Here is a 26,693-nt window from a genome sequence, read left to right as displayed (position 1 = left end):
AATAAAAGTTATCACATTTATTTAAATTGTTTGCAGCACACTGTACAGTACATGAGAAAGTTTATATACAGCACCAGTCAAACGTTTGGACACACTAATTGAATGAGACAGTGTGTCCAAACGTTTGACTGGTGCTGTGCAATCATAAGAAATGTCACAGGTATGATCTGTGTTAATTTGGCCAGACATGAGGCAGATCTTACAGCGTTCCAAAAAGTTTTCTTTTTTTTTTTTTACAAAACCTGAGTTTTAATAATCACTGCTATATTAGAAATATACCCACAAAAATAAATATTCTAGTATACCACAAGCACAGACAACTAAACCTTGAAGGTCACATAAAAATACACTAATAAATCAATCATCAACAGTGAAATAAAAATGAACAGCGCTTGTGACAGTGGCTAACTGAATTGTCTTAAAGTGGTAACTAAGTATACAAATATACTGTGGCACAACACTGCAAAATGTGATACAAAAATATAACAATATGCATCACGAAGTTGAAAAATTAGCTGTTATATCAAACTAAATAATACCAACATGTGAGTGGACTTTAGTAATAATGTTACATAGAGCTCTCCCCAACATTACAGACTATAAGCTGGAAAACATCATCAGCTACTACAGGAGAGGATACATTGAATATACTCCTATGCGGAAATCCAAAACATTTTATAAGAGGCATGAGACCTGTATTACATATCACAGCACACTGTGATTTAACTGTATCCTTGCGCCCTCTTGCTCCCACGGCTACATATGAGGTTTGTCTGTCCATTAAGCTTCTACTGTATGACGAAGAAGCTGCACAGGGCACTGATGAGGCAAACTGAACACCAACAAGCATGATAACTGTTGCAGCTGACTGAAATGTGGATTACACAGATGTAAAAAAAAAAAAACTTGGGTTCTGGACTAAGCAGCTGAGGTGACCAACCAGTCAAATAGCAATATTTTCTCAGAGCCCCATCTCGTCTCTCTCTCTCTCTACACACACACACACACAACTAGAGCTCTTGGTGAAATTCTATTGTACCTGCATTAATGGTAAATGTCCACCAGGTGGAGATAACACTCCATTTCAAGAGGCTTGGAACACAACAACTAACCTGTTGCTTAAAGTAGTAAATTAAGCTATCGTGCATCCGGAAAGCATTCACAGCGCTTCACTTTTTCCACGTTATGTTACAGCCTTATTCCAAAATAGATGAAATACATTTTTTTCCTCAAAATTCTACAAAAAATACCACATAATAGCAATGTCAAAAAAGTTTTTTTGAGATTTTTTGCAAATTTATAAATGTACTTCAGTATTCACAGTCTTTGCCACGAATGGACTGCATTTATATAGCACTTTTCTATCTGCATCACATGCTCAAAGCGCTAGACCATCACCTCCCCTGAGTTAATGGTTACCCCAGGTGAGCTCAAAATCGATCTCAGGTGCATCCCGTTTCCACTGATCATCCTTGAGATGTTTCTACATCCTAATTGGAGTCCACCTGGGGAAAATTCAGGTGATTGGAAGGTGATTTGGAAAGGGATACCTGTCTACATACAACCCCAATTCCAATGGAGTTGGGACATTGTGTGAAATGTACATAAAAACAATGCAATGATTTTTCAAATCCTCTTCAACCTATATTCAATTGAATACACCACAAAGACAAGAATTTAATGTTCAAACTGATAAACTTTATTGTTTTTGTGCAAATATTTGCTCATTTTGAAATGGATGCCTGCAACACTTTTCAAAAAAGCTGGGACAGTGGTATGTTTACCACTGTGTTACATCACCTTTCCTTCTAACAACACTCAATAAGTGTTTGGAAACTGAGGACACTAATTGTGAGTGTCATGACTGGGTAGAAAAGGAGCATCTCCAAAAGGCTCACAAGCAAAGATGGGGCGAAGATCACCACTTTGTGAACAACTGTGAAAAAAAAAAAAATAGTTCAAAAGTTTAAGATCAATGTTTCTCAACGTTCAACTGCAAGGAATTTAGGGATTCTATCATCTACAGTCCAGAATATAATCAGAAGATTCAGAGAATCTGGAGAACTTTCTACACATAAGTGGCAAGGCCGAAAACCCACACTGAATGCCCGTGACCTTCGATCCCTCAGGCGGCACTGCTTTAAAAACCGACATCATTGTGTAAAGGATCTTACCACGTGGGCTCAGGAACACTTCAGAAAACCATTGTCAGTTAACACAGTTCATCACTACATCTACAAGTGCAAGTTAAAACTCTACCATGCAAAGCGAAAGCCATACATCAATGACATCCAGAAACACTGCCACCTTCTCTGGGCCTGAGCTCAATAGAAATGGACAAACAAAAAGTGGAAAAGTGTGCTGTGGTCTGATGAGTCCACATTTCAAATTTGTTTGGAAAATCATGGATGTCGTGTCCTCTGGACAAAAGAGGAAAAAGACCATCCAGATTGTTACCAGTGCAAAGTTCAAAAGCCAGCATCTGTGATGGTATGGGGGTGTGTTAGTGCCCATGGCATGGGCAACTTACACATCTGTGATGGCACCATCAATGCTGAAAGGTACATCCAGGTTTTGGAGCAACACATGCTGCCATCCAAGCAACGTCTTTTTCAGGGACATCCCTGCTTATTTCATCAAGACAATGCCAAGCCACAATCTGCATGTGTTACAACAGTGTGGCGTCGTAGTAAAAGAGTGCAGGTACTAGACTGACCTGCCTGCAGTCCAGGCCTGTTGCCCATTGAAAATGTGTGGTGCATTATGAAGCGCAAAATACAACTGAGACCCCGGACTCTTGAACAACTGAAGTCGTACATCAAGCAAGAATGGGAAAGAATTTCACCTATAAAGCTTCAACAATTAGTGTCCTCAGTTCCCAAATGCTTATTGAGTGTTGTTAGAAGAAAAGGAGATGTAACACAGTGGTAAACATACCACTGTCCCAGCTTTTTTGAAACATGTTGCAGGAATTCATTTCAAAATGAGCAAGTATTTGCACAACAGTAGTTTATCATTTTGAACATTAAATATCTTGTCTTTGTAGTGAATATAGGTTGAAGAGTTTGAACATTAAATATCTTGTCTTTGTAGTGAATATAGGTTGAAGAGGATTTGCAAATCATTGTATTCTATTTTTATTTACATTTTACACAATGTCCCAACTTCACTGGAACTGGGATTGTATAAGGTCCCACAGTTGACAGTGCATGTCAGAGCACAAACCAAGCATGAATCCAAAGGAATTATCTCGGAGACAGGATTGTCTCCGGGCACAAATCTGGGGAAGGGTACAAAAACAATTCTGCTGGTCTGAAGGTCTTAATGGGCACAGTGGCCTCCATCATCCATAAATGGAAAAAGCTCAGATCCACCAGGACTCTTCCTAGAACTGGCCACCTATCTAAACGGGGAGAAAGGCCTTAGTCAGGGAGGTGACCAAGAACCCAACAGTTACTCTGCTGTCTTTCCAGAAGGACAACCATCTCTTTCCAGAAGGACAACCATCTCAGGCACCATCCCTACAGTGAAGCATGGTGGTGGCAGCATCATGCTGTGGGGATGTTTTTTCATCAGCAGGAACTGGGAAACTAGTCAAGATTGAGGGCAAGATGAATGCAGCAATGTACAGAGACATCCTGGATGTAAAGCTGCTCCAGAGCGCTCTTGACCTCAGACTGGGGTGACGGGTCATCTTTCAGCAGGACAAGGACCCTAAGCACACAGCCAAGATATCAAAGGAGTGGCTTCAGGATAACTCTGTGAATGTCCTTGAGTGGCCCAGCCAGAGCCCAGACCTGAATCCAATTGAATATCTCCAGAGAGATCTGAAAATGGCTGTGCACCGACACTCATCCAACCTAATGGAGCTTGAGAGGTGCTGCAAAATGGATTTCTTCCATTTTGGAATAAGGCTGTAACATAAAATGTCAAAGAAGTGAAACATTGCGAACACTTTCCAGCTGCACTGTATGACTTGGCATCTGAATAACAACACATGGGAAAATGGGCTTCCTACGACAGCACAAAGGCTTCCAAAATTGTTATGACTTACAAACTGGTCTTACACTTGAGTCGAATCAATACTTAAACTAGGAAGTACAGTAGTGTTCAGAATAATAGTAGTGCTATGTGACTAAAAAGATTAATCCAGGTTTTGAGTATATTTCTTATTGTTACATGGGAAACAAGGTACCAGTAGATTCAGTAGATTCTCACAAATCAAGCATTCATGATATGCACACTGTTAAGGCTGTGAATTTGGGCTATTAGTAAAAAAAAAAAAAGTAGAAAAGGGGGTGTTCACAATAATAGTAGCATCTGCTGTTGACGCTACAAACTCAAGACTATTATGTTCAAACTGCTTTTGTAGGAATCCTGCGAATCACTAAACTAGCATTTAGTTGTATAACCACAGTTTTCTGCGAGGCATTAATTTTGATGGTTTGGAACCAAGATTTTGCTTGTTTACTAGTGTGGTTGGGGTCATTGTCTTGTTGAAACACCCATTTCAAGGGCATGTCCTCTTCAGCATAAGGCAACATGACCTCTTCAAGTATTTTGACATATCCAAACTGATCCATGATACCTGGTGTGCGATATATAGGCCCAACACCATAGTAGGAGAAACATGCCCATATCATGATGCTTGCACCACCATGCTTCACTGTCTTCACTGTGAACTGTGGCTTGAATTCAGAGTTTGGGGATCGTCTCACAAACTGTCTGCGGCCCTTGGACCCAAAAAGAACAATCTTACTCTCATCAGTCCACAAAATATTCCTCCATTTCTCTTTAGGCCAGTTGATGTGTTCTTTGGCAAATTGTAACCTCTTCTGCACGTCTTTTAACAGAGGGACTTTGCAGGGGATTCTTGCAAATAAATTAGCTTCACACAGGCGTCTTCTAACTGTCACAGCACTTACAGGTAACTCCAGACTGTCTTTGATCATCCTGGAGCTGATCAATGGGTGAGCCTTTGCCATTCTGGTTATTCTTCTATCCATTTTGATGGTTGTTTCCATTTTCTTCCACGCGTCTGTTTTTTTTGTCCATTTTAAAGCACTGGAGATCATTGTAGATGAACAGCCTGTAATGTTTTGCACCTGTGTATAAGTTTTCCCCTCTATAAATCATCTTTTTAATCAAACTATGCTGTTCTTCTGAACAATGCCTTGAACGTCCCATTTTCCTCAGGCTTTCAAAGAGAAAAGCATGTTCAACAGGTGCTGGCATCATCCTTACATAAGGGACACCTGATTCACACCTGTTTGTTCTACAAAATGGACGAACTCACTGACTGAATCCCACACTACTATTATTGTGAACACCCCCTTTTCTGCTTTTTTTTACTAATAGCCTAATTTCATAGCCTTAAGAGTGTGCATATCATGAATGCTTGGCCTTGTTGGATTTGTGAGAATCTACTGAATCTACTGGTACCTTGTTTCCCATGTAACAATAAAAAATATACTCAAAACCTGGATTAATCTTTTTAGTCACATAGCACTACTATTATTCTGAACACTACTGTAGGTCATTACAAACTTTTCACAAAAAATAAAAATTCACAATCGTGCTCAATACGTTTTCCGCCTTGTTAAATTTGCAGCCAGAGAGAGACCAGCCAGCAGACGCCACTGTGCCTCTACTCTGATTGGCTGTCACCATGTGCTTCCCAGCATCTGTCACACAAGGAAGCCTAAACAACACCCAGCACCCAGTGTTCATTTGGCTTGGATATGTGTGTGCTTTTGAACGCATTTGCACCATTTTGCACAGCCATAGTGCACAGATCAACTTCACGATGTTCTTCAATGTGAGGAATAATAATAAAACAAAACGGTCTAGTTAACATTTCCTGTAGCTCAACACGTAAGTGAAACATTTCTTCCAAAACTAACTTGCTTTAATAACTGCCACTGATGTATGCCAAATGTGGGCACAATTTGTGCGTAAACTGTAGCAGAGTTTTGGTGCTGAAACTCTGGAGTGGCTTTAATGATTGTTAATGGAGCACCACAGTCTTGTTTGAACCCTGTGTGATATCGCGGGATTTGACCACTTACAGGGACCTCTGCTCCGTTGTGCAATATATACACAGCATAAATTCACAAGGAAAAATGGTGTACTGTTCTGTTTTTGGCTGCAATCACCGAAGCAGTCGTGAAAAGATCCCCCCCAGTGGAGAAGAAAAGATGAGGCAGATGGGAGACGTCGTGTCAGTGTTAGCCTACACAGCTAACCAGAGTAGCTCCGTTCTCTCGCCTGCAAAGCCACATGTCCACTTTCCCACCGCATGTCACTTTTTCTTTGCATTTTCACTTTGTTTGTGTGTAATATGCCCAAAAACCCATTGAAAATACTGTGGGGTTTTTTCCCCCAGAAGGAGAGAAATTACATTATACGCATCATATTTTACCTCTTTAGCGCCCACCCTCAAACGAGACTGTGGTGCCCAATTAAACAAGCACACGGTGCTCTTACAGGTTTAAAACTGTAAAATGCTTCATTCATGTCATGTTTTGGCCAGATTTAAATATTCAATAAATAGTCCTTAATTCAATAACATAATTATTCATGGGGTCATTTTGTGCTGAATCACTTTTTATCTTCCATTTACATTTTCATGCATTTGATATTTAATCTTTAATACCTTGCTTGTTTCAGACCTCTGCGACATATATCACAGAAATAACCTGCCCCCCCACCACAAAATGCTCTAATTTGAATTTAGATTATAAAAAGCCCCCAACCCACACACAGAGTCAATGGCCCAGGTTTACAGCCAAAATCAGAGAGAAAAAAAAAAACTGAAATTGCTATATCTCTCTCTTTGTCTCTCACCCTCACACACGCACGCACACACCACCTTAACTGAGGTGATAATTTTTTGAAAATACACTTTGTAGTACAGTTTGTAATACACTTTGTATACAGCAGTGAATCATTCTCAGCATGTTCATGATGCACCATTTTTCAAAGTTCATAGATTTATTTATCCATTTATTTTTGTACATTAAAATATTTCTGTAATCGTTTTTAATGAGTGAAAAGTTGTTTGTTTTTGAGTTTCTAGGAACCCAATTTTACGCTACATGTGACTTGACACCTCCAAATGAAAAAAGGATTGAAATGATGGACTGAAGAACTCACAAATGTAATCGACAAAGAGTATTACTCAAGATGGACAAACATCACTCAGCAGCAGATAGCACAGGGGCTATCACAATGATGGAGAAGTCAAATGATTGTGATTCTCCTTACATTTTCTATGTGGCTATATAGTGCAGATAAACACTCTAAAGTCATCAGCCACAACATAGCCATACCGTCTCTCGGATAGTATAGTGTAAGAACGTCTCCAAGCTTAACTGGTGCTGGTGCTGTTCATAGTTGCAAGCACATGGGAGAGCTTTGCTCTCTGGGATGGAGTGATGTTCTGGCTCATGTGGATGATGCAGTCCATGGCTATGTCAGGGTTGGCCTGCACCAGGCTGTGACACAAAGAGAAAACTGTGATGAGTTTACCTAAAGTATATGTTAAAGAATTCCATAAATACAAACATAAATATCTTCAAGGCTGCAAATATAGTCTGAGTTAAATACGTTCTTCCATTAAGTGTGAGTAGTTCTACCATTTTATAAATGTGAATAAAAAAATAAATACTTTCTGTATCTTGTGTCTTCACATCATAAACTACTCTACTAAATGATTTATGGCAGCGAATATCAATATTACATTAAACTGGAAAGTCAAACAATGGATCTTGATAAGGTTCCAAAGTAGGATACAGTGAGGCCCATAACTACTTGTACAGTGATAATTTTTGCAATTTTGTCTCTCTACATTTCCATAAGAGTTGAAATGAAAAAACCAAATTGTGCTTGTCGTGTAAATTTGCTTAGAAATATCCATGTGTCCATCCCCTGACTTGTTTAAAGAAAACTGGCTGTAAAATGATGCTTTGCATTGACAATAGTCTATTTTTGTCAAATTACCTATGTGTTCTGACAAAGGAGAGCAGGTATAGTGAGGAAAATAAATGTTTGATACACTGTATTGCATGAAATAAGTATTTGATACAATAAGAAACGGGCCTTAAAATTTGGTACAGAAACCTTTGCAATTACAGAGGTCAGATGGGCGCGGGTCCGGTCCATATGTTGGTTGTACTCTGATGTCCAGTACTGGCAGGTCCTGTGCAAAGGAAGGACACAGCACTGCCTCCCACTCCGTCCCGTGTTTGCCATCCAGACGTTTGGACATCGGACAGTCTTCAGCGCCTTTTATGGTCGTCTGACAGCAGTGTGTGTCATCTATGTGTTGTCTAAATACACTTTGGATGCGATCGTGCAGTTGTGGACAAGGTAGTCTGGATGGGATCCACCAACAGTCTACATGCCTCTTTCCCTCCCGACTGTGTACGGATTATGGCCATTTTTGCCGAGTCGAGCTGCATATTCTTGCTATATGTGACGGGGCTTTACTGAGAGAAGGAGGTTGTTTGCCAAAATCTCGCAATACATGACCCCATCCATCCTCCCTTCAATACGGTGCAGTCATCCTGTCCCCTTTGCAGAAAAGCACCCCCAAAGTATGATGTTTCCACCCTCATGCTTCAGAGTTGGGATGGTGTTCTTGGGGTTGTTCTCATTCTTCAAACACGTCGAGTGGAGTTAATACCAAAAAGCTCTATTTCAGTCTGATCTGACCACATGACCCTCTCCCATGCCTCCTCTGGATCATCCAGATGGTTACTGGTGAATTTCAAACGGGCTTGGACATGTGCTGGCGTGAGCAGGGGGACCTTGCTGCCCTGCAGGATTTTAAACTATGATGGCGTAGTGTGTTACTAATGTAATCTTTGTGAATGTGGCCCCAGCTCTCTTCAGGTCACTGATGAGGTCCTCCCGTGTAGTTCTGACCTTTCTCAGAATCATCCTTATCCCATGAGGCGAGATCTTGCATGGAATCCCAGACCGAGGGAGATTGACAGTAATCTTGTGTTTCTTCCATTTTATAATAATTGCGCTAACAGTTGTTGCCTTCTCACAAAGCTGCTTGCCTATTGCAAGTCTACAATTTTGTCCCTGGTGTCCTTAGACAACTCTTTAGTCTTGGCCATGGTGGACAGGTTGGAGTGTGATTGACTGAGTGTGTGGACAGGTGTCTTTTTTACAGGTAACAAGTTCAAAATACAGGTAAAGAGTGCAGGATAGGAAGGTTTCTTAAAGAAAAACTAACAGGTCTATGAGAGCCAGAATTCTTGCTGGTTAGTAGGTGATCAAATACTTATTTCATGCAATAAAATGGAAATTAATTATTTTTTTAAAAATCATACAATGTGATTTTCTGGATTTTTTTTTTTTTTTAGATTCTGTCTCTCACAGTTTAAGTGTACCTACGATAAAGATTATGGACCTCTCCATTCTTTGTAGGTTGGAACACTTGTAAAATTGTCAGTGTATCAAATACTTATTTTCCCCACTGGAAAAGGAGACAGGCCACCAATGTGCACAGACCTGGGTTTAATTCCCAGTTACACTTAACTCCTCAGACAAGACAATTCATATGCATTGTCTAAGCCCACGCAGCTGTAAACAGGTACCGGCATTGGCTGCGGAAGTGACGTGCCATACTGTCGTCCCATTCAGGGGAGTCACTGACCCTCATCCTTTTCATGTTATGGAATCCAGGGATAAGCACAGGTACCAATGGGTCTCAGGGCTTACATAGGAAATTAAGTAGCTGTGTAATAAATAAGTAATTCCTAACTGTTTCATGCAGTATTTCTGTTAACCCGTTGACACAACAAGCTTATCTTGCGTTGCACATTTCAACTCTCCTGTGGTGGAGTACAGAGGCAAAAGGACAAAACCTGTCTCACTTTACAACTGCTTATGGATCTGACTGCACATAAAAACGACTGATTTAAATCCCTAAATGTTTCATAAAGAAGATAATCAATGAAACTGCATCTTGTAGAGGCCAATTCAATGAAACAAAGCATTATTAGAATGAGTTAAGAACCATCACTGTTTGGACTAGTACTCTATAACTTAGGAGTCAGCTGTATTTACAATGTAGAATCATGTAAACAGTCCATCGCTAAAGAGATGTAGATTTGACTCATTAAAATGCATATCACTAGTAAATAAAATGTCAAATGAGCTGACTATTCTAAATAAATAAATATGAGGTCTGTGAGAAAACTAACCGACCTTTTTATTTTTTCAAAAACTATATGGATTTGAATCACATGTGATTGCATCAGACAAGGTTGAACCTTCGTCAGGGAAATGGCTGAGCGACTGCCGCTTTGCTCCATGAATTTTTTTTCAGAAACTGTTAGAGACAGCCAGTTGGAAACCATTCGAAAGATTCAGATGGATTTCGGTAAAGATTCTGTCGGCGTCACACGGATTAAGGAGTGTTAAAACCTTTTTAAAGACGGCCCACAGCGGCGGAGGGCGCGCCGTGCACCGAGCGGCCATCGACAGGCTGGAACGACCAGATCATTTCTAAACTGAACGCTGTGTTGATCCGGGACATCATGTGACTACCACAGAAATGGCAAGAGAGCTGGACATAGCACTTTTGCAGCACATTCCACTGATTTCGGCACATTCCACTGCCGACGCGCAAATCCGTCCGCACGTCTTTCATTACAAAATCTCCTTTAACAGTGGAATGTGCCGATAAAGTGCTGACCCCAACCTCTTCTGAAACTTCTCTGCTAGTCACACGACGTCCAGCATCAACAGAGCCTTAAATTTGGAAGTGATCGGCTCGTTCCAGCCTGTCGATGGCCGCTCGGGGCGCGGTGCGCCCTCCGCCGCCGTGGGCCATTTTTAATCCAGTCTTAATGGTCCTTAATCCGTGTGATACCGACAGAATCTTCACCAAAATCCATCTGAATCTTTCGAATGGTTTCCAACTGGCTGTCTCTAACAGTTTCTGAAAAAAAATTCATGGAGCAAAGCGGCAGCCTCTCAGCCATTTCACTGACAATAAAAATCCGACGAGGGGGTGGACCAGTGCTCACTCAAAGCCTGCCCACAGGCAAATGACGCAACTGACAGGCGTGAAAAAACTCACGCATGCGCACGAAGGTTCAAGCTTGTCTGATGCAAGCGCACATGATTCAAATCCATATAGTTTTTGAAAAAAATAAAAAGGTCGGATACTTTTCTAACAGACCTCGTAATTACGGCAATATTGATGTATTGCTTTTTATTTTTGGTCCCATATGCCCTGAGAAATTAAGTTATAAACATGGGGAAATTAGCCTGATTTCACCTGCTGCTGATAAATGCTCAGAAACCTCACACTGTGAGGAATATGAACTTTTATCATCTCAGGCCACACATCTCGAGACACTCTATTGAAATGAATGGGGAAAAACCAAAACTTTTTTTACAGTGTAAAATCAGTGATTTTGTGGACTTTGATGGTGAATACATCAAAATGATTAAATCTGTGTTTTATGAGGATGTGCAAAAATGACATGAGTTTATTTCATGGATTTTCCAAATGTTATTATTTTAAGGAGGAAAGTGAGAGTTTTTTTTTATAGTGCGCCTCGGACAAACAACAGAAGTGAAGCCCAGCACAGCATGAGAATGGTCTTCAAAACATGGATCTAATGACAGATTTTATCCTTTCCTTTCATGGGGCCAGGAAAGAAATTTTTAAAGCGTGTTTCCTCTTCTGAAAGGGTGGAACCAACCATGTTTGTGGATTGTGCCTCCACATTGCTTCGCGTTAAGCTAACATACTACGTGCTTGGACACCAACCAGGCCACTTCTGTGATCACAGGGTCAGACGAGTGTCCGCTTTTCACAGGACACCCGGGACGTGGACCAGCTCCCAGCCCTTTGAGTTACTGGCTAAGCTGAACTAAACCGATGGCTAAGCTAAGCAATACCGAGAACCTCAGTGGCAGTGGCAAGTCTGGAGAAAGTTGACTGAGGAATGTTGTTTTTCTGTGGACAAATGACAGCACCACACAGTGGAACAATAATTCTACAGGGCTCTGTGTGCAAACACAAAAGCAGTGAAATCAGACACCAGTTTCAAGGTATGTAATCAACATTCCTCTTATTGAGACGTATGAGATTTTTTTTAAAATACACCACAGGTTACAAAGAGGCGAAGACAGACATATGTTGATCACAAAACACAAAAATTTGATTTGAAAGCTAAATTAAAGCCATATTAAAACCAAATTAAAGCCATGTCACATTTGGAGACAAAAAAGAAACAAACAAACAACCCAGACTGACTGTGTGTACTTGTCAAGCATGAAGTGGACACAGATGGAGTGATCTTCAGACAGCTAACAGTCAGCACCGGCTACGTCACTTTTAAGGCTAAAAATATCTCTGAATCTGTGTGCATTTTTCAGATGCTGTATGGTTAATTTTATTTTTATCAGCTACATCAGGACTTGCACAAGTTCAAGAGTTGGCAGTAATGATTCATAATGTGGTATATAATTTTTAAAAAGATAGTGTTGATTGGAGTGTGATATGCCCATTAAATTGTCAATATGACTCAGTGTGAAACTATAAACCGTTTGTGTGAGCATGTTGATATACCTGTGGATATGCTTCAAAGTATTTTCCCTTTTCAGGTATTTGATGTTCTCACGGATGGCTGATGGGCCGCCTTCCCCCATAGACAAATGCTTTTCAAGCCACTCAACCACGACTTGGTTATTGTCCCACAGGTAGGCCTAAGAATGAAAAAATAAGCACTATGAAGGGATCAAAAGCATGTGATCTTTTTGGAGCGCAATACTGAAAAATGAGTATGGAACAAAACAGTATTGGGTTTTTAAGTGTTATTCTGTCACACACCTTAACAGTTCCCTCTGTTTCGACAAACCAGCGCCGTAGCATGGACTGCATGTGGCCATCACTGAAATCCTTATTGGCCTGCAGAATCTCACACTTCACGACCTGTTCCAGCAGCAGGCGGCGTAAACGCCAGTAGAAGAATGTCCGAACATTCTTCCAATCCAAAATGTCCTGTCAGAGAACCCAGCAGCACAACAGGTTAAGTTATGACATCATGATTTTCTTCAAAAGGCAATTTTGGTCACTCACAGTAATGACACCCTTCTCCTGCATCCTGCCAGGGGTGTCATGGAGATCCACAAACTGCACTGCCACTTGGTGGTACATGGGCAACAGGAACTCCTCTCGTGCTTTGAGCTTTGATTCAAGCACTTTGCACTGTTCGTCGGTCATGTTTCGGGTGGCTGTACAATACAGACAAGATTCATTTATGGCATTTTTGTTTTTTTTAATGATTAAATAATAAATTTGGATTTTTAAATTGGTGAAGCACAGTGAGATAGAGTAATGGACACACTGACATTAACTGCATCAAAACAGAATCTTCAAAATCTTCCCCACCCCTCCCCCACATATGCAAAATATAAGGCGATGCTAAAATACCCTTGACCGTATGAGCATTGTCTTCTTTATAATTTACAGTTGTTTAATTGGTATGCCAGTGCAAAGTGTGTGTGTGTGTGTATATATATATATATATATATATATATATATATATATATATATATATACACACACACACACACACACACACTTGTATGCAAATGTTTGGGCACCCCTCATAATTTTCATGATTTTCCTTTATAAATCATTGGTTGTCTGGATCAGAAATTTCACTTAAACATATCATATAGCAGACAAACAGTGATATTTGAGAAGTGAAATGAAGTTTATAGGATTTACAGAAAGTCTGCAATAATTCCTTAAACAAAATTAGGCAGGTGCATAAATTTGGTTACCCTAACAGAAAAAAAATACATCAATATTTAATAGAGCCTCCTTTTGCAGAAATAACAGCCTCTAAAGACTTCCTATAGCTTCCAATGAGAGGCTGGATTCTGGTTGAAGGTATTTTGGACCATTCTTCTTTACAAAACATCTCAGGTTTGTTGGTTTCTGAGCATGGACAGCCCGCTTAAAATCACACCATAGATTTTCAATAATATTCAGGTCTGGGGACTGAGATGGCCATTCCAGAATGTTGTACTTGTTCCTCTGCATGACTGCCTTAGTAGATTTTGAGCAGTGTTTAGGGTCGTTGTCTTGTTGAAAGATCCAGCCCCGGCGCAACTTCAACTTTATCAATGATTCATGAACATTGTTCTCAAGAATCTGCTGATATTGACTGGAATCCATGTGACCCTCAACTTTAACAAGATTCCCAGTACCTGCACTGGCCACACAGGCACACAGCATGATGGAACCACCTCCAAATTTTACTGTAGGTAGCAAGTGTTTTTCTTGGAATGCTGTGTTCTTTTTCAGCCATGAAAAAGAACACATATAATGGTCTAGTGGTTAAGGCATTGGGCTTGAGACTAGACTGACTAGACCAGCCTGAATAAAAAAATCACTAAGGGCCCTTGGGCAAGGTCTTTAATTCCCTATTGCTCCCGGTGTGTAGTGAGCACCTTGTATGGCAGCACCCTCACATCGGGGTGAATGTGAGGCATTATTTGTAAAGCGCTTTGAGCGTCTGATGAAGATGGAAAAGCGCTATATAAATGCAGTCAATTTACCATTTATTTACCATGCATACCGCTCCTTGTTATGTCCAAATGACTCAACTTTAGCGACTCTATTTGTGGCGTGTACACAGAAAAAGCTTACTTTGCATTACAACATCTCATTGTGCAAAGTGTGCTATATAGTTGAACGATGCACAGAGACACTATATGCAGCCAGATCATGTTGTAGGTCTTTGGAGCAGGTCTGTGGGTTGACTATAACTGTTCTCACCATCCTTCACTTCAGCTTATCTGAGATATTTCTTGGCCTGCCACTTTGGGCCTTAACTATTACTGTGCCTGTGGTTTTCCATTTCCTCACTATGTTCCTCGCAGTGGAAACTGACAGCCGAAATCTCTGAGATAGCATTTTGTATCCTTCCCCCAAACTATGATGTTGAACAATTATTGTTTTCAGGTCATTTGAGAGTTGTTTAGAGGCTCCCATGTTGCCACTCATTAGAAGAAAGAGGGGAAACATTTACAAATGCCACCTTAAATGCCCTTTGTCATGGTTGGATTCACCTGTGTAAGGAGGTCAAGGGTCAATGACCTTACCAAACTAATTTTGTGTTCCAATAATTAGTGCTACATGTATTCAAATCAATAAAATGACACAGGTGCTCAAATTTATGCACCTGCCCAATTTTGTTTAATTATTGCACACTTTCTGTAAATACTAGAAACTTCATTTCACTTCTCAAATATCAATGTGTTCGTCTGCTATATCATATATTTAACTGAAATTTCTGATCCAGACAACCAAGGCACAGGTCACTCTGAGAGATCACTGCAGATAACATGAAATATTACACTGTGATGGCCCTCAGCTCTACGCCGAGGCTGATCCTGCTCCTGCAAAGCCCCTCCCGCTGCGAACATATACGCAGTGATCAAGGATCACCTCCTCAAATCTTTTGAACTGTCAGACTGAAATGGCCAGCAGGCTCTTCTCTCTGCACGGCTGGAGAACAACAAGCCCTTCAGAGTTCATGGACAGAATGCTGCAGCTCCTGAGAGGACACCGGCCGGACTTTTTGTGCAGCAACTCTCTCCCGGCTGGACTGTGTTCAAGTACCATCGGAAATTACTATCGGCAGTTTTTCTTGTTGCTTAATGCTGACAAATTATACTGTATTTATTGTCTTTATGCTGCCTGATTGTTTTTTCTTCCTCTCTGTTTGAGGTGTGGCTCCAGTCAGAGATGGGAGTGGGTGTCTTCTTCTGCAGGCCTCCCGTCCTGTACACCAACATAGACTCCCAAAATTTCCTATATATTCGTATTGTAAATTGTGTCTGTAGCATGGCACAATCAGAGGGTCACCCCTTTAAATCTGGTCTGCTTGAAGTTTCTTCCTCAAATCATCCGAGGTAGTTTTTCCTTACCACTGTCGCTTGTGTTCTTGCTCTAGGGGCTGGTAAGGTTAGACCTTACTTGTGTGAAGCGCCTTGAGGCAACTTTGTTGTGATTTGGTGCAATATAAATGAAAAAAATTGAATTGAAATTGAAAGAACACAAACATTTCAACTTTTTTGGCTGTACTACCACTCCAATAAATAAGGAAATAAGATGCAATGATCATCTTCTTCGCCCATGTACTGTATAGCTAATGAAGACCTGACAATCAAGAGGGTACAAACAGTAGCATATACTGAACATTATAGTGCAAGCGCCATACTTTGTAACTGATACTTTGAAATGTGTCATGTTTACCTGTTTGCTATAGTCAGGTCATTGTTGCCAGTGACATATTGTGTTGTGCTGTATTGTGATGATGCATTTGAGGAACTGAAGACTGAGTGTGATTTGAAGAGTCTTTACCCAGTTGCTCCACCAGACTCGCATAGACTGAATCTAGTCTTCTCATAGTCTTCAGCAAGTCTTTAATCCTAAACTTGATCTCAACGGTACCCTCAGGCTCCAGCACACCACCTCTAAATAAAATAATGTAGACAGTAGGGCAGGTAATTTACATATGACTCATTTGTGTGGGGTTCTCCAGTGATCTGCACAACATACCTGCTCTCCCTGTCAGCATAGAGTTCCATACATAGTGGGTTGATGGTGGGGTCAATAACCACCCAGGAACCTCCTCTTAGCTCAGCATGTGGTGGGATGTAAACTAACACTGGTTGGCGGAATTCATGCAGGCTATCTACAATATAGGCCCCAAACTTCAATATCTGGTCATACATATCTGAGAGAGGAAAAAAATTATTTAATTTAAAAATTCTTAAGATAACGTATTACAGGCACTGTGGTTTCTCTGCAGCTGTAGATATTCATATTATACCCTTCATTCCCCCAGAGAAGCCCCTCCAGTTAGCAAAGACCATAAGAGGCAGACGTTCATGGTTAAAGTCACAAATTGCCTGTGCTGTTTTGAACGCTGAATCCGGAAACCACACTTGACCTGCCTGCTGCATAACCTGAAATGAACACAAATATACAGAATGGGATTAATGACACCACAAAACTGAATCACAGCATTGTCAGTATGTAGAAACTCTGACGATGAGATTTGCTCACTTTAGATTCTGAATCCAAGTTGGCTGGATCTGCTGGGACTGTATGCTCAACTGTGCGTGTTTCAACAGCAATCACGCCCAGTGGAATTCCTCCTAATCTGTATCAATTCACCATTAAAACTTGACTGAAAGCATTTATCACTCATTAAAAAAAATTACACTCGTAACAATATTTACCGAGCTCTGCCCACTACCACTGTTTGAGCCCAAGAATCCATGATCTCCATGAAAGAGCCATGATCAAAGAATCCACTCTGCCATGCTCCTCTGACCGCTAAGGACACAAACACAGAACATTCCCAACAACTAAATTATACAGGTTGATGACTGAAACAAAACATTTCAGAGTGCAGGTTAAAACATGAAACTCACTGGGGTGGGGCCGCCCAGCTAGCATCCAGCGAGGGTCATAGGGTGCTTTGGTGGGAACAAATTCTATGTCTCTGTCGACTGGATCCTTAGTTGTTATAACAGGCACAGGGGAGTTTTTGTTCTGTGAGAAGAATACCTGCGGTCAACAATCTAATGTGTTGTTTCAGTTACTGAGACAGATCTAGATTTGTATGCACTGGACACAAACTCATCAACCTTTGGCATATAGGAGAGCCACTGGAGGATGGTGAAGACACCCTCAAAGTCATCTGGCACAGCGGTATGTGTGACTCCATTGTTGTGCATGATCTGAACCCCTCCCAGCTGGTTGCTGGAAGCATACACCTCCCTGCCAAGAACCTACAGACAAAAACTATAATCTGCCTGAAACTTTCAGAAATTGTTCCAGTGTTCCAGCTACAATATGCAACAATTTAATCAGATCAGTACAATCACATGTACACACAACTGCTCTAATACTAAAGTTAAGGATATTATTCGGTATATACAACCCCTGGCAATAATTATGGAATCACCGGCCTTGGAGGATGTTCATTCAGTTGTTTAATTTTGTAGAAAAAAAGCAGATCACAGACATGACACAAAACTAAAGTCATTTCAAATGGAAACTTTCTGGCTTTAAGAAGCACTATAAGAAATCAAGACAAAAAATTGTGGCAGTCAGTAACGGTTACTTTTTTAGACCAAGCAGAGGGAAAAAAATATGGACTCACTCAATTCTGAGGAATAAATTATGGAATCACCCTGTAAATTTTCATCCCCAAAACTAACACCTGCATCAAATCAGATCTGCTCGTTAGTCTGCATCTAAAAAGGAGTGATCACACCTTGGAGAGCTGTTGCACCAAGTGGACTGACATGAATCATGGCTCCAACACGAGAGATGTTAACTGAAACAAAAGAGAGGATTATCAAACTCTTAAAAGAGGGCAAATCATCACGCAATGTTGCAAAAGATGTCGGTTGTTCACAGTCAGCTGTGTCTAAACTCTGGACCAAATACAAACAACATGGGAAGGTTGTTAAAGGGAAACATACTGGTAGACCAAGGAAGACATCAAAGCGTCAAGACAGAAAACTTAAAGCAATATGTCTCAAAAATCGAAAATGCACAACAAAACAAATGAGGAACGAATGGGAGGAAACGAGTCAACGTCTGTGACCGAACTGTAAGAAACCGCCTAAAGGAAATGGGATTTACATATAGAAAAGCTAAACGAAAGCCATCATTAACACGTAAACAGAAAAAAACAAGGTTACAATGGGCTAAGGAAAAGCAATCGTGGACTGTGGATGACTGGATGAAAGTCATATTCAGTGATGAATCTCGAATCTGCATTGGGCAAGGTGATGATGCTGGAACTTTTGTTTGGTGCTGTTCCAATGAGATTTATAAAGATGACTGCCTGAAGAGAACATGTAAATTTCCACAGTCATTGATGATATGGGGCTGCATGTCAGGTAAAGGCACTGGGGAGATGGCTGTCATTACATCATCAATAAATGCACAAGTTTACGTTGATATTTTGGACACTTTTCTTATCCCATCAATTGAAAGGATGTTTGGGGATGATGAAATCATTTTTCAAGATGATAATGCATCTTGCCATAGAGCAAAAACTGTGAAAACATTCCTTGAAAAAAGACACATAGGGTCAATGTCATGGCCTGCAAATAGTCCGGATCTTAATCCAATTGAAAATCTTTGGTGGTTGTTGAAGAAAATGGTCCATGACAAGGCTCCAACCTGCAAAGCTGATCTGGCAACAGCAATCAGAGAAAGCTGGAGCCAGATTGATGAAGAGTACTGTTTGTCACTCATTAAGTCCATGCCTCAGAGACTGCAAGCTGTTATAAAAGCCAGAGGTGGTGCAACAAAATACTAGTGATGTGTTGGAGCCTTCTTTTGTTTTTCATGATTCCATAATTTTTTCCTCAGAATTGAGTGATTCCATATTTTTTCCCTCTGCTTGGTCTAAAAAAGTAACCGTTACTGACTGCCACAATTTTTTTTTTCCTGATTTCTTATAGTGTTTCTTAAAGCCAGAAAGTTGCCATTTGAAATGACTTGAGTTTTGTGTCATGTCTGTGATCTGCTTTTTTTCTACAAAATTAAACAACTGAATGAACATCCTCCAAGGCCGGTGATTCCATAATTTTTGCCAGGGGTTGTAGCACACTTATTGCTAATATGTTATTCATAAAAGGGTCCAACAAACCTTGTTTAGAGCACTTGCACCAGTCAGGATAATGTGAGAGTTCTCCACCTGAATAACTCTCTGTCCCAGACGGACCAGATACGCTCCAATACCAATAGCGCGGCATGTTACCTACAAGAACATAAAGGTGGTCAGCTAAAAATTTTAAAAGTCTAATGGTGTCAAGACATTCAGGACAGTCAGCTCACCATACTGATTGTAATAATCTCTTTGTAGGCCTGAGAGGACTCTCCAGCAATTGTGCCAGATCCTCGCAAGTTCTCAACACCAAGACCTTCGTCCTTCCCGATAATATCAGTGATTATGTATCTATAAGAAATGGGACAGGTTACAATAAGCAAAAAAATAAAGAAAAAAGATTTAATATGTCAGAGACATTAAAGGTTACCAAAAAAAGTTTGGATTTATATGACAATGACTTCTTATACCTAGACTCTCCACCCTCCTCAACATGGTGACAGTGCACAGCACTGGTGGAACTGATACGGGTGTAGTCCTGTGGTGTCAAGTAAAGGTACTTGAAGCCCTACAGACACGGGTGGGGGTGGGGAGAGCCTTTATAGTCTAGGTCAAATCGCACATACATTCAATGTTATTATCATGTTTTCTCATCCTCTATTCCAGATGTCTCAAACTGGTTCTAGAAAGAGCCAAGAGGGTGCAGGTTTTCTTTGCAGCCACCTGCTCCAAGTGATTAACATCACTTGGAGCAGGTGGCTGCAATCACCTCGTGGAGTGGGTGGTTGCAAAGAAAGCCTGCACCCTCTGGGCCATTTCTGGAACCAGTTTGAGACATCTACTCTAGTCCAAAATGTGATAGGAAACTCCCTTCATGGATCACCTTGTAGGGGTCAGTGGGGTCAACCCAGGCCACCTGGAACATGTGTTTAATTTCTTCAGCAAGGCCAATACGTGCTCCACTATTAGCCGCAATGTAAATACGAGGGATGCCTTCAGCTCGAGCCAGTTCAGAAGCCCTGTGGAACAGCTCATCCTCATGAGGAGCGAATGAGCCAATCATGTGTGTAATGTCATTACAAATAACAATGATATCCCGACCTTCTGGGTACTCTGGAGTCTTCATTTTCATCCTGAAGGCTACCATACCAACCTTGAGACAAATCATTACAGCAGTGTCAGTATTTTTATACCAACCAAAATGACAATGTAGTAAAAGTAGCCTACATCATTGTCTCCAGGCAGGCGGTTCATCTGCACTAGTCCAACTTGTTGGTCCAAAACCAGTTCTGTGCACATCAGCACATCTTTAGGACATTCGTCCCCTGGACCCCACAGTTTGAACAGTGCCTGTAAAGGTTTTCAGTGTGATTTAAACACTTCAGAAAGATCAATGAAAATAAGAACCAAAAATCAATGCGTAAGCAGCACCTGTCTGAACATCTCAGGAAAATCATAGACGTATGTAGTGCCCAGAGATTGAGCCTGGAATCGCTTGGCCTGCAGCAGGTCTTTAGTCACATAAGGAGTGTTGATCAGCATGCCATGCAATGGACCCTGCTTATCACCATAAGACTGAAACATGATCTGGAACAAGAAAAGAAGAATTTAGTAAATCCATAAAATGATCCCTGAAGTTGTCATCCCAATATACAAATGTGTAGAACAAATCCCCTGCAACTGTGCCAAATCTATCACTCCTTGTTCCATAGAATGAATGAAGGTCAGTGTCTGCACCTGTCCAGAACTTGGGTCAATATCCTCCTTATATATGCTGATGTCCAAGTAATAGCCAGACTCATTAGTGAGAAAAAGACGAATGGGAATGGCATTCCCAGTGGGAGTCAGACGGATGTTGATCTTCAGTTCTGCCTGCAGGACTCGCAGCTTCCAAAGACGACTGCCGTAGCGCATCACCATGGATCGGACAGACTCTTCTATCTGTGGGACCAGAAAATATGACAAGCACATTAAACAGAGAATGAAGAAATTAATGAGATACAGCATATTTAGAAGGAAAAGATCCATTTTGAGGCAGTATAAAAACATGATATATATATACGAGGTCTGTGAGAAAAGTATCGTACCTTTTTATTTTTTTTCAAAAACTATATGGATTTGATTCATATGTTTTTACGTCAGCCAAGCTTGAACCTTCTTGCGCATGCGTGAGTTTTTCCACGCCTGTCGGTTGTGTCATTCGCCTGTGGGCAGGCTTTGAGTGAGCACTGGTCCACCCCTCTCATCGTTGTTTCATTGCGAGGAAATGGCGGAATGATTTGGGCTTTTTGTCCATCCATTTTTCAGAAACTGTTAGAGACAGGCAGCTGGAAACCATTCGAAAAATTTATCTGGCTTTTGGTGAAAATTTTACGGGCTTCACAGAGAATAAGGAGTGTTACTACTGCTTTAAGGACGGCCCGCTCCGAGCCGCCATCGAGAGGCAGAAACCACCACATAATTTCTTAACGGATGGCTGTGTGGAGCCGGGACCGTCGTGAGCAATTTCTCTGGTTATCACAAGAGCTGGACATCAGCCATTTTCTGGCAGATTTCACTTTTAACAAGAGATTTTGTCATGGAAAGCCGCGTGGAGGCTTCGCACGTCACGACCGATTCGCTGATTAAGCGAGACAAAGAAACACCTCCGTTTCGGAGTGTCAGAGGACAAGTTGGGACATGCCCAGCTCTCCACAATTTCTCTTATACTCACTCGACTGGTAAGCACTGAAAGCCGAGATAGGCATGTCCCGAACCTTTGAATGGTTTCCAGCTGCCTGTCTCTAACAGTTTCTGAAAAAATTCTGATGGAAAAAAAAGCCCAAATCATTCCGCCATTTCCTTGCAATGAAACGACGACAAGAGGGGTGGAGCAGTGCTCACTCAAAGCCTGCCCACAGGTGAATGACGCAACCGACAGGCGTGGAAAAACTCACGCATGCACACAAAGGTTCAAGCTTGGCTGACGTAAAAACATATGAATCAAATCCATATAGTTTTTGAAAAAAAATAAAAAGGTCTGTTACTTTTCTAACAGACCTCGTATATAAAACATCTATCCCATCTTAGACACACGTCTCAGTTTTGCTGTAGGTAGAATCAAAATAACATTTTAATGAAACCACAAAAACTTGACCGATAATAAAAGTACTATGGCAGCACAGGACACAGACTTTAGAAGGATCCATTATGACAGTAGGGACAAAGTTGAGAAAGATGTGGTTGCAGTCTGTACGGACACTGGTGTTACTGAAAGCCACTTCCAACTCATCCATGGCCTCCAGCAAAAGACGTTCTCCCTCATTCTGAAGGTACTCAAACGAAGCTTCCTGGTATAAAAGTCAGCACAAAGTATTCTTTAACAAAAACAAATATATGCATTTCTCCTTTTTTTAAGGATTAATAATCTTCGGCTCTCTGTATTTCTTTTTACCTTTGTAATGAGATCCGAATGACGGATAATGGCACGGATGAAGAAGCGATAGTCTGTAACTTCAACACCCTCCTGAACGCGAGCAGCACCCAGGTACAGTTGCATCTTATGGTTGGCACATGGAACAGCTGTCAGGTCGAAATTCCTCATGCGGTTGAGCTCCAGCTGAAATGCTAAAGCTGGCTCCAAGTTGCGGTAAATACGATCCTCCTGGAACTGAGAAGCACACATTCAAGCGGAATCATCACTTGGGGGTTAGCACTTTAATTGCAATGAGATTACCAATTCTGTAACCACACTGACATGTCTTGTTGAAAGAGGGAGAGAAATCTTACCCCGTCTCTAGCTCTGAAAGTGAAGAACTTGGGGAATTCTCTCTGTGGAAACAGAATATCCATCAAAGAAAAAGCAGGCATCTAACATGTCTATTTTGCCAAAAGCAGTTAGTGAAATTTGATTTAAAATAAATAAAATAATGCAGCTAAGACCATGCTAGAATGTGAGTCTTAGGCCAGTTTTTCACTTCTTATTTTTGCTGTTAAACATTGTGACAATTCAAATACTGTGAGAACACAACATATTGATAACAGAAAATTACCTTTAGACATATACATTAGATTATGATCATTTTCCAACCATACATTCCAACTCTAAGTGTAAATAGTGATTAAATTAATATCAAGCATAACAACCTTTAAGGTTGTGTTTTAGGGAACTAGAGTTTAAAAATAACATAGAAAGAAACAAAACCCAGCACTTAAGAAAAGAGGACAACAGACAATCGATGAGAAATTTGACTGGAGCTAATAAAACGTGTACTTATTGATGAGTGAGGACTGTTGCTGCAGCATTACCGTTTGCACAACCAAAAACGTGATTCTCCGGATCCCATACTCAAACAGGATGGATCTCTGTAATATACACCAGTTTCATTCAACAAAGAAGAAACTAAGCATACAGCAAGTAATGTATGATGAACAATCCATATAAGCAATAAAATATATTTTGAGATTACAACAGATGACCTTAGACTGAGCAAAGGAAGTGAAAGCTGTGACTAATGCATTGTCATCTTTGGTGTCTGCTGATTTTATAGACACATTAATAATGTGAATTGGATTCTCTCTTGTGTTCTAGGGAGGAGAAAACAGAAGATAAATGATTGTGGACAGAGATTATTGATAAAATATTGACCCTGATCCCCCCCACAAAGGCCTCACCTTAAAGCTGCCCTCATCATAGAGACTGGAACAGGACTCCAAGATCATCAAGCTCTCCAGGATTGGTTCTGCAAAGCTGGAGATAACCTGATCAAAATTCCTGCAAAGTAAACAGGTAGGTGTTATCAGCGATCAACATTTTTCCAATGTAGAGTTGTGGTCAAAGGTTTACATACACTCATCTTGGGCATGAATGTCAGGGTAATTGTGGGCTTTTAATGATGTCTTTGAACTGTTCTTGTGCCAGGGTGGAATCATTTACAGCATACATCATTAATTACTCTAAAAAATTGGGTGCACCCAATTGAGTTTATGATCTATTCTAATCCACACAGGGTCAAAACTATACATATAGGATCAAAATATATACACATATCACCACTATTATTTGGTTAAAAGTCCCTTAGCAAGCTGCACCTCGACCCGACCCTTTTGGTAGCCATCAATAGGGTTGAGGTTGGGGCTTTGGGAAGGCCATTCCAGAAGCTTAACGTTAGCCTGTTTTATTCAACCTACAACCAGTTTTGATGTGTGTTTCTGGTCACTGTCCTGTTGGAACACCCAATTGTGGTCAAGGTTAAAATTTAAAGCTGTTGATTTGAGGTAACACTAAAGAATTTGGACGTTATTGCATCTTCCACTCTGTGCAATGTACCAGTACCACTGGCAGCGAAACAGCCTTGGAGCATGATGCCACTACCATATTTGACAGTTAGCACAGTGTTCTTAGGTTTGAAAGCCTCTTGTCATTGTGACCAAATACAGTATCTAGAAGTAATCAGTCAAGCACGCAAGCAATATTTACTTATATAGTCATTTACAGCAGCCAAAAGATGTCCAAAGTACATTACATTAAAATCAAGGAATAAAACTTCATGAGAATAAAAGCAAACATAGAACAGAATTAAAAAAGCACATAAAAACAAATGTCACAGTGCCACTAGGCGTTAAAAGCCATTTTACATAAATAAGTCTTGAGCTTTGAATTAAAAAATGCTAGGTCAAAAATGGTGTTTAAATCCAGAGGTAATTTGCTGCATAGTTTGGGGGCAGGTACCGCAAAAGCATGGTGACCTCAAAGCTTATATTTTGTCCTCCAAACTTCAAAATAACCTTGACCAGACAACCGCAATACCCTACTATAGTGTGGAGAGTTAAAATTTCATACATGTTAGATGTTGCAAGTCCATTAATGGCTTTAAAAATAAACATTAAAATCTTAAAATTGATTCTAATATGAACTTGGAGCCAGTGAAGTAAAGCACAGGGGTAATGTGTTAACGTCTGAAAGTGTTTGTTAAAAGATGAGCAAGAAGCATTTTTCAGAAGTTGGAAGCCTGCAATAGAAGACTGGTTAACACTAGGATAAAGAGCATTACAGTAATCAAGTCTGGAGTTGATTGGATTTGTTCCTGCACCAGAGTCCATTCCGCGTCCATTACATAAATCATCTAATCGAGCACGTTGATTACATCTATTCACAATTCACAATAAAAGTGGGCAGGGAATCTTCACAGAATACCAATAGTCTGCATAGAAATTTAATAATATCACCAGAAATATATGTTGTAAGTAATCATAAAATGCAAAAACATGTTAATAACAGCATGTTGAAAAGCAGCTCTAACACACCCTCAATTAAGACAAGTGTTGCTAAAAGTAAGGAGATAGCTCAATCTTTGTCTCGTCTGACCATAAAAACTGTCTCCAGAAGGCATTTGGCTTGTCCATGTGGGCAGCTGCAAATTTCAGTTTAGTTTTACTTTGTCAGTTTTTTTTCTTGGTCGGATTTACATTCTTGCCCATGATGCGTGTATGTAAACTTCCAATCACAACTGTACATCTGTGTGTTTTGGTTCAAATAGGTGGAGGAGGACTCTCCACTCAGACACATTAAAAGGCAACCTTTTGAAGTCATCAAAACACTGGAAAGCCACCATGGCACCCATGCGCTGGCAAGGTGAAGATAAAGTTCCATCAAGTAAGATTTCACTGTCCTCCCGCCTCATCTTAAACTGGCCTGGTCCAATCACTGGGACAGGAACCCTGACAAAGGAACACAGTGAAAAGTATGCAACCCAACTGAATCATCACTGTTGAAAGGTCTGACTTAAAACAGCCATTAGCCACGAAATTCATAGACATAGAGCAATTAAAGCACATTTTGTCATCTGAAACTTTTCAATGACAAAGCAACCAAATGTACCCACCGTTGAATCCAACTACATATATTACCTTACATATTGGCTCAACAGAATAGGAACAGTTATTACATTGCAACTGACATCAGAAAATTAATGAGCCAAATCTGTTACTGGAGAACAAAGACCGGTTCAGACTTCAAGTTTT

At 40.6% G+C, this 26,693-nt stretch overlaps 1 protein-coding gene across 3 annotated transcripts in view; it reads right to left on the bottom strand.

Annotated features, from left to right (window-relative positions):
* Positions 1 to 7,336: 7,336 nt before the first annotated feature.
* The window catches only part of acacb (acetyl-CoA carboxylase beta), an 82,861-nt gene continuing 63,504 nt past the window's right edge, over positions 7,337 to 26,693 (bottom strand). For all 3 annotated transcript variants that reach the window (XM_034170227.1, XM_034170229.1, XM_034170228.1), the window contains 25 exons: positions 26,250 to 26,390; positions 24,345 to 24,444; positions 24,150 to 24,257; positions 23,979 to 24,035; positions 23,460 to 23,501; positions 23,125 to 23,340; positions 22,865 to 23,020; positions 21,429 to 21,632; positions 21,123 to 21,278; positions 20,919 to 21,041; positions 20,575 to 20,844; positions 20,162 to 20,259; positions 19,922 to 20,042; positions 19,734 to 19,844; positions 17,710 to 17,853; positions 17,494 to 17,614; positions 17,299 to 17,395; positions 17,123 to 17,219; positions 16,887 to 17,022; positions 16,613 to 16,790; positions 16,415 to 16,527; positions 13,115 to 13,269; positions 12,866 to 13,036; positions 12,605 to 12,741; positions 7,337 to 7,496 (listed from right to left, as the gene is read on the bottom strand). In XM_034170227.1, the coding sequence (XP_034026118.1) occupies positions 7,370 to 7,496; positions 12,605 to 12,741; positions 12,866 to 13,036; positions 13,115 to 13,269; positions 16,415 to 16,527; positions 16,613 to 16,790; positions 16,887 to 17,022; positions 17,123 to 17,219; positions 17,299 to 17,395; positions 17,494 to 17,614; positions 17,710 to 17,853; positions 19,734 to 19,844; positions 19,922 to 20,042; positions 20,162 to 20,259; positions 20,575 to 20,844; positions 20,919 to 21,041; positions 21,123 to 21,278; positions 21,429 to 21,632; positions 22,865 to 23,020; positions 23,125 to 23,340; positions 23,460 to 23,501; positions 23,979 to 24,035; positions 24,150 to 24,257; positions 24,345 to 24,444; positions 26,250 to 26,390 (3,379 nt within the window). In that variant the 3' untranslated portion in view covers positions 7,337 to 7,369. The remainder of the gene's footprint in view (positions 7,497 to 12,604; positions 12,742 to 12,865; positions 13,037 to 13,114; positions 13,270 to 16,414; positions 16,528 to 16,612; positions 16,791 to 16,886; positions 17,023 to 17,122; positions 17,220 to 17,298; positions 17,396 to 17,493; positions 17,615 to 17,709; positions 17,854 to 19,733; positions 19,845 to 19,921; positions 20,043 to 20,161; positions 20,260 to 20,574; positions 20,845 to 20,918; positions 21,042 to 21,122; positions 21,279 to 21,428; positions 21,633 to 22,864; positions 23,021 to 23,124; positions 23,341 to 23,459; positions 23,502 to 23,978; positions 24,036 to 24,149; positions 24,258 to 24,344; positions 24,445 to 26,249; positions 26,391 to 26,693) is intronic.

The sequence above is a fragment of the Thalassophryne amazonica genome, chromosome 5, assembly GCF_902500255.1.
Source record: "Thalassophryne amazonica chromosome 5, fThaAma1.1, whole genome shotgun sequence".
In the NCBI taxonomy this organism is placed as follows: domain Eukaryota; kingdom Metazoa; phylum Chordata; class Actinopteri; order Batrachoidiformes; family Batrachoididae; genus Thalassophryne; species Thalassophryne amazonica.
The sequence above is the reverse complement of the archived record's forward strand: the minus strand, read 5'-3'. Positions and strand labels throughout refer to the sequence as shown.